General features: G+C 35.9%; 1 protein-coding gene across 1 annotated transcript; it reads left to right on the top strand.

The window, feature by feature from the left end:
• The first annotated feature begins 982 nt into the window (after nt 1–982).
• Nucleotides 983–5023, top strand: LOC140669499 (proton-coupled amino acid transporter-like protein acs). The gene is made up of 8 exons (XM_072899393.1): nt 983–1133; nt 1522–1614; nt 1817–2089; nt 2464–2818; nt 2968–3146; nt 3740–3924; nt 4327–4567; nt 4925–5023. Coding segments are annotated over exons 1-8 (1335 nt in total). The 5' UTR covers nt 983–1131; the 3' UTR covers nt 4932–5023.
• The last annotated feature ends 11793 nt before the right edge of the window (nt 5024–16816 follow it).

Raw genomic sequence — 16816 nt, 5'->3', positions numbered from 1 at the left:
CTGCATGGGCACCGCGGATTTAGTCACAGTCGAGAACCGCGGGACGTCCCCGATATTATCGTCCCTTTTTACGTTTCTCTACCTTTGGCGTCTCTCTGCTCTATACCCCAATAGTAGTCGGTACTCGTCTCGTCAATGTGTGTCGGAGATCTATTCACCTCTTTGGGAATTGCTTTCTTTTTTTTAACTTGAAACGATTTTAATGTAATCTACTTTTAGTAAGATTTAAATTATATATGTGTCTTCTTATTTTTCTATTAAATCGATAAGACAATTATTGTACACACATTATCGTTGAGAAAGATGTATGTAGAATATTGTCATGAAAAACACGAGGTGTACATTTTTTTTTTAAATAGAGAAACATATGTATATTCTATTTAAATTTAAGATAAAATAATATTTTCATTTAAACACAAAAAATTTCTTTAATCATATGTTAAATAAAATAATTTTACCCAACGACATCCGTACTATATACATCCCTACAACGAGATCGATCTGAAGACATCAACGAAAGAAACCATTCGAGAGAGGATTCAGGAGAACGCTGCTGACATAAGGAGTTTCGTCTCGTACAGAGGACAAGAAAACGTACAGAGAGACGAAGAAAAGAAAGCGGTTTGTCGTTGGCCTTAACCGCGAGATTCACGGTTAAAGCCCACGAACGACGGACGTCGCCCATGATCCCCTTTATCCAATCTGTGAGGATCCGCGGGGCGTTAAATCCCTCGGGAAAAAGCTCAGCGTAACTGAGTTCGGGCGCGCTCTCTAAGTCGGTCAGCTCGGTCCAGCCGAGCGAGAGGATCACAATATATATATATATATATATACTCGGCTACGTCTATCTCCTCTCACGTTACCCCCGCCGTGAAAATTAGTTGCGCGAGAAATCCATGCTAATGTCGGCTAATCGGCCGTAATCAGCCGTGAGAAACGACGACTGTCACGGAGTCGACGTGCCCGCAAACTCGAGCGACGAAAGGGAGAAAGAGATTCTTCTTTCTGTGTTTCCTTGGGTTACGTCGCAATTTGATCCTGACGATTGACGCGCAATCAAGCGGAGTCGTGTGTTGAAAGCAAACCGAAAACAGTAATTTTCAACATTTTCGTGCAGCTTGACAGATCGAAATGTAAGTGAGCGTCTATACTGATTTGTACTGATTTGTAGAATCAATAAGTCGAACAAATCTTAGAAAGATTGAAGTGTAATTGCTGGATCATTATTTATTTAAATCGCATTTGTAATGTCACTTTATTTGAATCTTTAACCTATTATATTAATATAGTTAAGAAACTTTTGATCGCCAATGTATATATATAAATGCAAGAAATATAATTTATAAAAATTGTATTGTAATGGAAAAAATATATTATCACAAATTCATAAAACTATACACATACACACACATATATATGTGTAAAAAAATGAATTGTGAAATTAGAAATATTTATTGACATTAATTGTAATTGCATTACAAATAATTGAATTGATTTTATCATGAGTTTTCTTTAATTCAGGGATAAACAAGAGGCTCAAGAACAACCAAGCGAACCTAATAATACTGAAGTCTATGATCCCCACATGCATCGTGTCACTTACAAACCAGTGTCGTACGTACATTTTATCATTTCGAATCATTTATTTAATTGTAATTTTTATTAATATTACTTTTAAAGAAATCTTGCGTAACGTATATAATTTGCTAATCGGGCAATCATTTTTCTTACTTCCTCTTGTTTTATCTATGAATACTATTTTGGTCAGTTGCATTGTGAGAATATTACGTACTTTATTTGTTTTGTTTCTTTATAGAGACTTTAATACTTTGGCAAATCTTGTAAAAAGCGCAGCCGGAACAGGTCTGTTCGCTATGCCGAATGCATTTGCCTGCGTTGGGCTCTTTATCGGGATTATTGGCACCGGGCTTATGGGACTGTTGATAACCGGGTCCCTTCAGTTGCTCGTTAGAATCCACCATATGATGTGCACCCGTCTGAGAAAACCGGTCTTGATATATGAAGACGTGGTAGTCGCCACTTTAACCACGGGTGCGCGAGAACCGTGGCTCTCCGCGCGTGCTGCAACGTTCGTAACTTCAGTATAATCATGTTATTTTAATTCCGGATATTTCCTTGCGTCATAATAAAATGCATATTAATTCGATATTTTCCATTTAATGAATCAAAATATGATCAAAACATAATTACATACAATATAATTATTAAAAATATTTGTAATATATTGTATAATTTATTAATTATGTTAGTATATCAAGTATATATAAGAGAATAATTATACAATTATGTTAAACATATTACTATATATTAATATAATTAATATATATTTTAAATTAATTAAATTAATTAAATTAATATATTAAGATAATTAATTTATTATTTCTAAGACAAAGGCTTTTTAAAGAGAAAAAGGCCTTTTTTAAATTTTTATTCATTTTACAGACTTATCGTCGATGTGACGATGTTAACGTGCTACATCGGGATCGGATCGGTTTATGTTGTATTCATTGCCGGTATAATCCAAGAATGCGTAGATAGTGAAAAAGTCATCGGTCAGAGTTACTACGCTCTTATGCTATTCCCTCTTCTTTTTATAATGAATATGGCGAAGAATCTGGCAGACATCGCGCCGATTTCTATTGCCGGAAACATCTTGCTTTTTGCCGCTGGAGCTATTGGAATCGTTTACGCATTAAAAGACGGGATTGGCGATGCATGGACTACGGTCGGGCCTAATGTAACATTATATCCGAAATTTATTGGCGTGGTTTTCTTTAGTATGTGTTCACCGGGTGTGGTAAGTCTTTAATTTTCAAGAATAAAATTAGTTTTTTAGAATTTTTTAAAATTATATTTACCTTTGTATTTAAGCAGAATCACTCGTATAGTTTTGTTCTTGATGATTGCATCCGTGAGAGTAATTAATACGATCTTTCCGTCTTTTAGATACTGGCGATAGAGCATAGTATGAGAAAGCCCTGGAATTACATTAAATTATGTGGAATATTAAATTGGGGTATGGCATTTTTGATTTTGATACACGTTTTCGTTGGATCTATTGGTTACTTAAAATGGGGACCCGATGCGCTCGGAAATTTTATTCGTAATCATGAGGAGCTTGATGGGTAAATCTCATTTTGACCCGATTTCTAATGGAATCTATATTTTTTCGAAAAAGGAATAATCTATTTAATATTGAAAATTGGAAACTTTCGAATTAAGAGAGATTATTCGATTAAATTTTTCGCATAGGAAGCAATAAACCGTTAAAGAAATGCGACTGCAAATTTATAATATATAAGTTCATTATTTATAAATATACTTTTTATGTTAATTTTATCGATTCCTCTCTCTTTTTATTCTTTATTTTTTAAACTGCTTCTCATTTTCTTAATTTTTTTATTTTCTTAATATTTATATAACATATTTATATAATATATTTTAATATAATATATAACATTTTCTCTCTCTCTTCATATTTTATTTTACTCATTTATTTATTTATATTATATATTTTTTATAGCTGCTGTTTTTGTAAATTCTTTTTATTTAAGTTAAATTAAAAATAGCATCTTTTTGTCGTCATCTTTTCGTGGGCAATTGTATTTGTATTTTTTATTTCTTCTAATTATTTATGTATATAATTTAAAATAAAGTGTAATTATTATTATTATTATTATTATTAATCTATACTTTTATATTCATTAATTTTTTTTAGACCGACGATCGCGGCATTAATAATGCAAGCGTTGGCGATATACTTCACGTATGGACTACAGTGTTACATGCCCATCACGATTCTAAAGGATGGTTACGCTATACCAGGCATCGAGAGTGGTACCTGGAAAGGGACACCATTTCTTTGGGATCTGATTATTCGTTTCGGCATCACGCTCGTTACATGTAAACTACAATTTCTCTTTATATTTCCTTCCGCTCTCTCATATCTTCAAAGTAAACTTGACCAAATCCGATGGACCGCGACGGATTGCATCTCCCTTTGTGCTGGAGCGACCAACTTGGCAAAATCGATCAATCCGTCCACAATTACGGTCCGCTTCGCGGGACCCAGATATTACTAAAGTTCAGGAATCCACTTTCGCGGAATTTGATATAGATACTCAGTTTTGTGTCCAAGTCTTATTCGACCGGATTATATTTCTGGATACTATAATTGTACACTATACGCGATATTCGCTATGTCACTATTTCAATTTTTTTTTAAATTATGATAATCAATACAATTCTATTGTTAATATCCTATGAATAGAAATTTTTTTACAACGAAATCCTTATATTTCGTAGGCGTTCTAGCGGCGGCGATTCCCAAGCTCGATCTGTTTACCGGCTTAGTTGGCGCGATATGCATATCAACTTTGGCCACATTAATCCCAGTCACGTTATATCTTCTCGTACATTATGAGGACTTTGGAAAGTTCAAATGGAGACTGATTTTGGGTGGTACCATGTTTTTCATCGCTTTCATCGCGGCGATTTGCGCTGTCACGACTAATCTCACCTTAATCGTGGAGTATTTTATATATGGGTATGTGTACGAAAAGACTTATTGTAATTTATAATATTAAAAATTTATAATCATAGTTTTATCATGAATTTGAACAATGTATTCATAATCGAAATTTAAGAGAAGTTTGAATTTATACAAGTTATTATGTATATTATTATTATATTATAATATTATTACAAGTAGGTTAATATTATTTGAGAATTATTTAATACAAATTTGAAAAACTTATAAAAATAATATCGGTTTTTAGAAACGCTTCCTAACTCATCTGAAATCTTGACTATGAATACATACGTGTATATATATATATATTTATTTATTTATTTGAACATGAAAAGAATAATGAAGATGACAATTTTTTTATTCTGTTTTCAGAGACTAAAGTCACAGCAACGATGAGGCTGTTTCTTAATCTAGCCTCTGTTCGTAATCTGCAGCCTGATGAAAATACCGTCGGTGCGCGCCTCGTAGTGTTTTTCTTTCTCTCTCTCTCTCTCTCTTTTTTTTTTTTTTTTTTTTTTTACTTTTGTCTTCGGGCGCGGTTGTAAAGCCGCCACCGTTTACGCGCGATTCAGCCTAATCACGGCAGCTGCGGCGGTGGCGACGGTGAGGCGGCTGGAAAAACCGCGAAAAAGGCGTGAAGGACAAAAAGCGAGGAAAGCGGGAAAAAAGGAGAGAGAAAAGAGGGAATATACGGCAAAAGAGAGGAGAGGAGCGCGCTACGTATAATCGCGTCAGATCACCGAGGCGTCAATGGCTGCTCCTGGGCTTATCACACATACACATACACATACGTGAGAGACGCAATGATAAAGAGGGAGACACACGTGGAAACTGGCAGACACGTATCGACATGGCGAATGCACGAATGTGTGGGTACATGTGAAGGCCAGGGGGACGACGTTGCGCAAATGGCGAGAAAAAGAGAGAGAAAAAGAGGGAGAGAGAGAAATGGGTACCCTCTCTCTTTCTCTCTCTAACTATGGGTAGAAGGAACCAAAGCAGAGGCGGCGGCGTCGGCGCGAAGAGAGAGCCTCTATACAGCGGGACACGGAAGGGTGCTTTCATCACATAGAGAGGACACAACCCCTTTTAGTGGCTACTACGTCCCCGTTACCCTCCACGTCTTAACCCACCATATCCCCCGTCTCACTTCGGGGGCCGTTTTCTCTCTCTCTCTCTCTCTCTCTCTCTCTCTCTCTCTCTCTCTCTCTCTCTCAGATTCGCCCTTACAGACTGCCTCCGCCTGGCCGCTCATCCGTTTGCCAGTTCAAGGTGGCTGCGTTCATTACCGGAGGATACACCGGGTGTGGTGTGAGTCTCTACCGAACCCGTCGGCTTCCCTCGTGCTCGACGGCCAGCCCCCCGAGAAAACGTCCCGTTTAATAATTATATCGATGAGTCGCCAAGGACGTCGCAACGCTCACATTATGCGAATCGCAAAATTTGCCAGAAAAAAATTCAAACTTAAAATCGACAAAAAAATTACCGTAAAATTTATAATTTCACGATACATGTAAAAATTGCAAGAAGGTATGTTGATTAATCTTATGCTATAAATTATACGCACATTATTTAGTAATATATCAAGATTTATATATATTTTAATCGTATTATAACGTGCAAAATAAAGATATATAAAGCTGTGAAATTTTTGCTATGAATTCAGTTTCGGAAATGCAAACAGAGATTAAAACTCTGTTTGGTGATATTTTGCATATATATTTGCATAAAGTGTTACACCTGTTGGAACATGTGCAAAAGCAATCACGAGAGCGCATGAAAGCATGTGGAAATATCGAGGCAAAATTAGATGAACACGTGCGTGTCCCTTTCATAAGTAAGTAACGACCGACCAATCGAGAGACACACAGTCACTGAGATTTTTTTCTTTCTAATTGGAAAACGAAAGAAAGCTATCCCCGTGCATACGGAGATTAACCGACCGCATGAACGCACGTGCCCTTAAACAGCCGCTAATTGCTAAACCCAGAGGGAGGGAGAGCCGCTATCGAGCGTCTAATTCCGAGTTTTTCATTCTGTTAGAAAGGAAAGTATATTTTCTGCAAAAGTAAATAATTACTCTAAAATTCTATCGTTATCAAAAATGGACGCTGGCATTTTTATATCGGAGGATATTATAAATTATTATTTTATTATTTTATTATAAAAAAATAATAAAATATTGCCGCTGGTATATCTTAAATTGTATATTCTTAAAAATTTGTGCGCTATTTTCTCAATCAACGATTCATCTATCTCGGAATAAAAAAAAAGTAACTATAAATATTAATATATATATATATTTTCTTTTGTTACATAATAATAATAAAGATATTTTTTAAATTAACAGAAAGGGAAATTAACAGAAAAATAATATACATATACTAAATGCAAGTTTGTACAATAAAAAAAGAACAAATTTCAAAACACATAGTACTTTTTCTTGCGCAATTTCAGCGTGGACTAATATAATTTAGCTATTTTATTTTAGAAGATTTATTTTTAGCTTCTTAAATATTTGTAAACGGAATCAAACGATATCATTGCATTTATTTTATTTACACGAATACGTGTAAATATAGAGTCAACTTACTTGCACATGTGTCTTCGAAGGCACACACGCACGTATTCGTGTTCATAGATTATTCCGCGACGACGTCGACGTCGACGTCGGCAAGTTTGTGAGACTTCGCAGGGAACATAATGTGCAGAAGGAAGCCGCGTAGGAAGCGAAACGGTCGAAGGAGACGGATGGTAAGACAGGATAAGCAGATATTAACCGAGTTCATGGCGGCCAAAAGAGGGGGGGGGGGGTGGGGGAGATGAGTGGGGGGAAGAAGGGGATACTCTGCGTAGCAACCAGAAGGGGTTTGCTCGCGGCTTTCCTTCCGCCGAGGATCTACCACCCTCTCTCGTATGCGAGGCTAAGGTGGAGGTGCGAGCGCCTTAGCCGCCGTTTCTCGCTATCGGAAACGGGGAACCGGGGGCTTCCCTTATCTCGAGTCTGCAAGACTGCCTCCGGTAATACCGTGCGCCGTAGGAAACCCTTACGAGCGACGAGAACCCCGTGAAATATCGTTAAACGGCTTGGTACCCCTTTCCCTACGTCTTTCACTTCGATCTTCCACGAGTGACGATCATCCACTCCGAGCCTTTTCGAACACTTTACCCCGACGTTCATCTTTTTGCTTCAACTTCCCTTTCCTTTTTTCCCTTTCCGACCTTCATTGCGGAACGATATCCACTCTCACCGGTGAGATAACGCATATTGCGCCGATGACAATGGACGTCACGCGCCCCGTCAAACACCAGTATCGTGTCGATACCAGTTCTCCCGTGTTTAATGACAAGCGAATCTCATGTATCTTGGCACACAAATATTGACGCGTATAGCATAAAAAAACTTTTATTTTTTTAGTATAGAAAAATTACTTTTTTATAATCTTTTATCGCTTGCCTCTCTATAAAGTTTTAATTCTCTCGGTAAGACTTAATAATTAATTTTCTTGTAACGCGATAACTAATTCAATGTTATATTATGACTAAATTAGTATGTCGTCTTCCGGCTTTAAGATAGTGTAATAATGACACAATATTCTCTTCTTTCTGAACTTTTCTAATTTTCTCTACTTAACTTTTAGCGCTATTATTATCGATTATCTATGATTCGTGGATTTCAAGATCGTCAGCTACAAATTTAGATTTAGGCACCGACTGGCATCTCTTTGCGCGAAGTTGGGTGGCAAGAAAACGACACTGCCGAGGAAACGAACGAGCGCGCTTCATTATACGCGACGCCGACACGCTTCGTTTGTCTCCGGAAGTTGTGCTTCAGGAGGGACGACGACGACAGCGAGAAGGGGGACGAGGAGGGAGGACGAGAGATGCGAGAAGGAGGCAGAACAGAAGGGAGAGCGAGGTGTAAATGGGAAGTCGGGGCGGAAGGGGACGGCTTGAATTAATACAATCACGCGGGGGTGGCTCACCACTCGCAGTCCGTGGCAAGAGGGTGAGAGGCAACGAGAGATAACCACCCCTTTGCTTGTCATCGAAATTATACGCTGCCAACACTCGACCTCGTTTACCATGCCGACTTTCTCCTTTCCTCTTTCGTCGTACGGCTTGTCATGTTCGTCTCTCGTCTTTTCCCTCTCTTCTTCCTCTCGCTGTATATTCCAGATTTTCAGCATCCAGAGAATACTCGTATATCAAGACAGTTAATTGAGTTACGAAACGAGGGGTCAAGTGCATCGGTAAGTAACGAACTGTACGTCAACCAATATGATTAGCAAAGTTCTTATTGTTTTAGTAAAGTTTTGTTTTCCATTCTTTGAAATTCTGATTTTATCAATTTTAAGAACAGCTCTTCTGTTCAGCAAACAGCTAATAAAAATATATATTATTATTATTATTATTATTTAAATAAGAATTTCTATAAATATTTCTTTCAAACATTTAAAAATATTATCACAATTAAAAAACGTTAATTATTGTAATAAATACTTCTTATCTATTTGTTTCTATTATTTTTATATTAAAAAATATATAATATACAATATATAATGATTTTTCGTATTTTTAATATTTATAATGATTATTTAAAAATATTATTTTATTTAAAAACTATCTTAATAAATATTTTCGATAATGCTTGCTTTATATGCCGGATATACGTGATTGAAATTGTAAAATCAGACAGTATAATTTGCCCGGAAATATTTATAAATTTTTGAAAATTAATATTTTGTTTAGTTAAACATTATATTTTTCTCTTAACATATATACATAACGAAAAATCTTTTAAATAAAATATATTAATTTCAGACGCCGAGAGGAAATCAAATACCCAGTGTATACATATCTCTGAAACATCGAAACTGATCGCGCTCATCTTGTGGAAATTGAGAGAGAGAGTTGTGAGTATGGAAGAAACATTTTATTCCCCGTGGGAGCGCGCGGAATCGGGTTACGGAGGTTTTTAATAAAATCAGGCGTTCGGCGAGGCGTGTCAAATGGAAATATGCACGTTCGGCCGAGAGATTTTGCGGGCGGGGTGAGGTCTGCCCCGTTTCACAAACGGGGGTGCGACTCGATAACGATGGAATTCATCCATCCATCTTTCATCGCACGGAGGTAGGCACGCTACGTGCGAAGGGAGAAAGAGAGAGAGAGAGAGAGAGAGAGAGAGAAAGAGAGTGATGAGAAAAAATTTTTTCTTTTATTTTCTTCCGCTTCCCTGAGCTTGTATCGTAATCAAAAAGACGCGAAGCGAATTAGCAATTTGATCTCGCGCGAGATTTGCCAGGAAGAGCTGTTTGAAGAGAATTTTTCACAAAAGCGGCAATGCAATAGCAAAGAGTCGTCTAGTGGATATTTTTAAATGTCCATTTAAAATTCGGCAAAATGGTATGACATAAAAGTAATAGTAAAATAAAGATCCGAATGGATTTAAAAAAAAAAAAAACCGTATTTTCTCAAGAGCATTATTTTGCATTAATAAACTTTGTCAAAAAAAGATTCATTTCTCCTTGAAAAGATTATTTGATTCTATTTTCTACACGTGGAAAATAAGTTTTACTTTTTTAATTCATTCAGAATTACCTTCTCTTCGATCTATGGAGATCTACCGTCTTTTTTTTCGAACTTATTATTACTACTTATAATGTTGCTCCATAATAATATAAAATCTAATTTTTCTAATAATTTTCTAATAAGTTTCCTCGGCGTCTGAAATTAATACATTTTATTTAAAAGATTTTTCGTTATGTATGTATGTGTTGAGAGAAAAATATGTACAACTAAATAAAATATTAATTTTCAAAAATATACAAATATTTCCGGACAAATTATTCTGACTTTACAATTTTTATAATGAATATCCGCAATGCAGAGATTATCGAAAATATTTATTAAGATAGTATTTAAAAATAAAATAATATTTTTAAAAAACATTATATATATATATTACATATTTTTTCAGTATAAAAATAATGAAATGTAAAATCTAATTTTCGACAAAATAATTACGTTATAGTCTCCTTCATTTAACTCATCTTATTAGCCGGGTATTCTGAACGGGTGTTGGATGCGGGTTAAAAAGTTTTCACTTGGAAAGTGTCGTCCTTTTCCAGAGTCACAACGTGGTGCGGAAAGCGTCGAACTGTGTCATGGTGAAACCGTGCGGAGTACACGGCGCGAAGTCGATAAACGTGACAAATGCGAGATACAACCCGGACGACCCCGAAGTTACGCCGCGAACACTTACGGGACGCCGTTCGTTTTATGGGGCTTCTTATCGGTCCGCTGCCAGACCATAAACGCATTTTCGATATATATAAGACGGCACGTTTACGTGTAAGCTATGTGTTTTTTTTCCCTAACGGAATACCTTGAGAGAATAGCTGCGTGAACCGTGTTGCACGTACATTTATCGAACGTATCATCAAAAATGTCTTATGCTGACGAAAAGTAATGCAAACTATAAATTATAATGAATTAAATGATATTTGTGATTAATGATTGATAGATTTGATCTTGCAATAGATCAAAATAACAGCTATTTTTTTTAATACTTGTGCTGTTATAATTAAAAAAATTGTCGTAAATCAAATATGTAATACATCGATCAAAATGATGATTAAATTTGTTTAAGACAGAGTATCTTATTGTTAAAAAATTAGTAAAAATTTTGCACAATGAATATTAAATAAGTGTGCTTTATTATATATGTAACAGTTAATATTTTTTTCTCTTTTTTATATAAATACTGATATCTGTTTACATTAATATTTTTACATTCATTTTATCGTATAAAATATGTTTTATATTAAACAATTTTCATAATAAACGAATATGAAAAACAGAACAAAAACATAATGCATATTTGAAAATTGGATAGTTGCAAGATATCGAACGTCTAACAAATGTTCAAGAATATTCGCTATACAATATTTTTCCTACGTTGAAATTTTTATTTCTGCGAATAAAATCCGTTAAGGACGATATATGAAGGAAAACACGTCGCAAAAAGATGGTCGCGAGGAATAGATCCTGAAGATTAGATACCCGTGCCAAAAACTCTTAGCCTTTTTCTTCCGTCTATATAAAACTCGATCTTCGAGCTCATCAGCCGCCACTGCTCTCGCATCCCTTCGCCTCAGACATTCTCATCCCTAGACATCGCGGCTCCCTTATCAGCGACCTGCAGGTTATCGCTGGCGGTCGAAGGTTATGAATTAAAAGACGAAAAAAAGCAGGAGGAGGGATAACAACCGCCATCGTCCCGCTGTCATCCTGGCTTCGAGAGCAGAGTACGATAGCTGTAGAGAAAGAGAGAGAGAGAGAAGGAGACAGAGAGGGAGAAAGCCGTCTGTCGTCTTGTATATCTACCCTCGTACGGTGGAAATTTCGCTACGGGGGTGATTTTCTGCGGGGGATGGCCAACCCTGTCCCCGCTTTAAACCTGATTGGATGCAGAGTTATCTCGCGCTGCGTTACTTCCGGATGATTGGTCGCTGCGGTCGTCATGACTACCTCGCCACCACCGCCACCGCCACCGCCGCCGCCGCCGCCGCTGCCGTCGTCGTCGTCGCCGCCGCCGCCGCCGCCGCCGCCGCCGCCGCCGTCACCGCCGCCGCCGCCACCCACGCAAACCACCCCCGCGTGCAACTTTCTCCCCCGTACCTCATCGCGTTTCCTGCATCCGTCGGATCTTTCGTCTCGTTCTCTCTCACAGCAACTTGGTCGAGCTCGCTTTTTGTTCGCCTGCACACTACGGATAACAGGTGTGTGCTTGTGTGACATTTGCGTACACGTGTGTACATACATGCATCAATATGGATGCGTACACGTACAGTGTGATTGTATAACGCAATCCTGCTCTCTTTTTGAGGAATCGCGTGTGATTGCTTATCGAAGCAACTCTTTCGATATCTTTCTCATTGTCAGTCGCTCCGAGATGCACATACGTAGGCGAACACGTGTTTTCGAAATTCGTAATTGGCATATTTTTTTAGAATGTAACATTTTTTATAGGATACATATTGCTTATTGTATACAGACCTTGAGATGACAAATTTAATATTGAAAAGTTCATAAGTTTATATTATGTTGAAAGAACCAAGAGATGAAACTGTATCGAAGACTTAAGTAATCTTAATTAGTATTTTAAACTTTGAACTTCTCACGCATGAGTTGTTATAAAACAGGGTTATAAATATCATAAATATTGTATAGTTCAAAGATAATAGTATTATTTAATTACTTTGACAAGATTTTAGATTTAAAGATTTAATTTTTTATTTTATAAACATATAAATATAAAAGCATTCAATGAAGCAGTTAGAGATTTTATGTATTAAATTAACTTTTAAGCTCTGTGATTTTTCAAAATAAGAAAATTAAGTTATATACTCTTCTGCTAAACAGTTTTTAGGTAAATATTGAGGAATTCCTTTTTTTTTCATATTCTACATTTGATGAAATTGATTACGAAGAGCGTGGAAAGCTGATTCATCGTTCGTTTTCCTTCTCTCTCTTTATCAGATGAGAGAAGTAGGCTCTTCTCATCCAGATTCTTGAGAAATACTTTGTCGATATGAATTGGCGTTGAACGTACGCGCGCGAAAAGTAACGCAGCGCGGAAATCGCGCTCGGGCCATTGAACATCAGCGTGGCTTGTAATTTGGTGCGCGGATTAATGGCGCGTACGCCTGCCGGATCGACATTCTCGTTGCTCGCAACATCGTTCGACATGCTAATAACAACGGGGTTTACGGCGAACGTCCACGCCGGGGCAGCCGTTTGCGAATCGCCACGACTGAAACGGCGCTAACGGCCGCTGCGTCGAAAACAAAATTGACGTTGGGTATGATCCGGGTGGGAAAATTGTCCCTTCCCCCTCCCTCTTCTCCTCCCGACGAATTCGGCGTACGGAATAACGAGTAACGAGATGCCCTTATTCGGACGATAAATCTCGCTCGCTCGATGAATGATATCACGGATGCAAATATGTCGTTACTCGTCTATTTTCTATATCCTGTATCCTTTTATCCACTTGGAGACGCGATAACCAAGGAAATGTCGCGTCACGCAATCAATTTTATTTTTGTTTAATGTGGAATAAACGAAGAAATTTTGTGACTTTTTATTCTATATTCTACCGTTAAAATATAATGCTATTTGTTATACACTACGCAAAAAAAATTAAAGGGCGACTTTCTTTCATATAAAAACGCTAATTTTCAAGTAGTTGGAACTTCCTTAAAAATAATCGAAATAATATCGCATTAATAAAAAAGCGTTTCAAAGCTTAAAGTTTCTAGTTTTAGAATTTTTAAATGAATTTTAATTATTTCTATTCGTTATAAAATTAAATTGTAAAAAAGCGACGTCCGTCGATTGAACAAATTTTTCAGAAGTTTGTCCAGGAGAATATCGAATTAAAAAAAATCCTAGCACGATTTCATTAATTGGGTGTTAAAGAGAGTTTTAGCTTTAATTTCTTTTTTTTTTTTTTTAACGAATGTTCTATGATTTTCTTTCGCCGAGATGTTCATTATTAAACCAAAATCGAGCTACTGACTTTAAACGCTTATACTAGTGAAAAAATGATCGAACAATAATAAATCATTAATTTAAGTTTTTGAAACGTACAGAAAAAACTACATTCCAACCTTTTGAACGAGTAATTGGGATGCTTTTTACTTGTAAATGTTGCAGGGTTCATGAAAATCTTAGCATTTTTTCATTAACTTTCATTGATTTAAATAAAAAAAGATAAAAGTGCAATTTTTACTTGATTTTTAAGTAACAATTACGTCTTAAAAATTAATAATGATTGAAAAAACGATAGTAGCATTTTAAAGGGCAAATTTTTCTCTTTAAATTACTTTTTTAATGATTATTGTAGAATCATTTTTTCACTAGTTATAAGCATTCAAAGTCAGTAGCTCGATTTTGCTTTAATAATGAATATCTTGGCTAAAAAAAATTATAGAACATTTCTTAAAAAAAGAAATTAAAGCTAAAACTCTGCTCTTTAACATCCAATTAATGAAATCGTTTTAGGATTTTTTTTTAATTTGATATTCTTGGACAAACTTTTGAAAAATTTGTTCAATCGACAGAGGTCGGTTTCTTACAATGTGATATTCTTGGACAAACTTTTGAAAAATTTGTTCAATCGACAGAGGTCGGTTTCTTACAATGTAATTTTAAAAACGAATAGAAAGAATTGAAATTCATTTAAAGATTCTAAAACTAGAAACTTCACGCTTTAAAATGCTTTTTTATTGATCTTATTCCGATTATTTTTGAGGAAGTTCCAACTACTTGAAAATTGGCCTTTTTTATATAAAAGAAAGCTCTTTAATTTTTTTTGTCTAATGTATATTGTTTCCTCTTATTTTTTTAAACATTTTAGGAGAACGTCTTTGCAAACAGTAAATAATTAAATATAAAATAAATTTCTTTTTATTGATCGATAATCTTAGAAAAACGGAAAATGACTCAATTAAGACTTCCATTTGATTTTTATATAATTATCTCGATGTTATGTGTTTGACGAATTTTTCGTTCGTCAAGACGACAAAAACAAATTCCGTGGCAGGGATGGACGCGGGACGCGGATGGAGGCGACGAGCTTGATAATCGTCGCGAATCGAGCGTGGCTAATGACAAGAGAGAGGACCCCGAACGATAAATCTCGGGCGGAACGACATGCCCGACAGACAATGATTCACGTTGGGCGTGACTCCGGCGGGGCCCGTTTCTCGTTTTCATCGCGCCTCGCCGATGGAGATGTCAAGCTTTGTGCGATTCGTCGCGGACCGCTGTTTATTTCTGTATATGTTATGTTCGTGAGAGCAAAACTAGCCTAACTGCCGGACGTGTTTGTCACGATTATGCGGATGCTGAGTCGTGCGGCGCGTGTTACGCGCGACCACGATGACTACTTTTCTTCATTGTTATTGGCGAGAATTCTCGAGAGCGAGACCAATGTGACTTGCGATGACGAACGGGATCGATGATGACTTATTTGGAGAACAATTCGATTGAGTCTAACAATAGCACAAGAACCCTCCTCTAAGAAAAATTATCTTTTTGTAAACATATTAGTCGTTTTCTAATTTTATATATTGTTTTTTTTTTTAATTAACTATCACTGATATCAGAAGCTATTATAATATTAGAAATAAAATTGAAAAATTGACATTAGAAATTAAATTAAGATAAATTTGTTTTAATAACAAGGGGTTAATAATTTTACAGCAATTAAATATTTATATAATGTCACTTTCACGCGCGTGAATCAAGGTTTGACAAATTTATGAATTAAATTTGGAATTTTCTCCTTATAATTCAATTTAAACTTGTTTAAAATAGACATTAAAAAATCATGGAAGATAATAGAATTCTAAGACATTTTGCTAAAAAAACGACTCTGTATAAAAAAAAATCATAGATAAAAAAGGCGTAAAAGATCTGCAATTGATATATTTTTCAAGAGAGAGAGAGAGAGAGAGAGAGAGAGAGAGAGAGAGAGAGAGAGAGAGAGAGAGAGAGAGAGAGAGAGAGAGAGAGAGAGAGAGAGAGAGAGAGAGAGAGAGAGAGAGAGAGAGAGAGAGAGAGAGAGAGAGAGAGAGAGAGAGAGAGAATCTCGAGTTAAGTTATCTAACGATCCTTGAGAATAACAGATGAGGAAAATTGGAGATATATTCTATCCGTGCAATATCATTTATGTGATATTGAGAGACTCTATCTTTATGCGTATATATTGTACTTCTTACATACGCAATTCACCGCGTAAGAGAATGTCACGGTGTTCGATTTCATTAATGTCTGTCGAGTCACGAATTCGATCGCTTATAGTTAGTGATCGTGCATACTTCGTATCACTTATTTGTCTCGACACATCCTTCATTCTGGCACGATTCTGTCATTTCTATAAAAAGTTACTCTTGTAATACATGTCGCGATACTTATAATGCTTAAAGAACGTAAAGTTTATACATTTATTTAATAATTTTACATATTTTTGTTAATTTTCACATTTAAATTTGTTTCTGAATTGTAAGTTTTGATAGATTTATCAAAAGTATAATTAAAAAATCAGGAACGGTTCACATATATAATATATACACCTTTCCCCTCATACATACACATATATAATATATACATATTCACTTGCAGTTTTAACAAAGAATAATTTGATAATTTGTTCGAAGTGTGATATAAATATACAGGTTAATTTATTATTCTTTT

This window comes from Anoplolepis gracilipes, chromosome 9, assembly GCF_047496725.1.
Source record: "Anoplolepis gracilipes chromosome 9, ASM4749672v1, whole genome shotgun sequence".
Lineage (NCBI taxonomy): Eukaryota > Metazoa > Arthropoda > Insecta > Hymenoptera > Formicidae > Anoplolepis > Anoplolepis gracilipes.
This window is presented reverse-complemented; position numbering and strand designations above follow the sequence as displayed.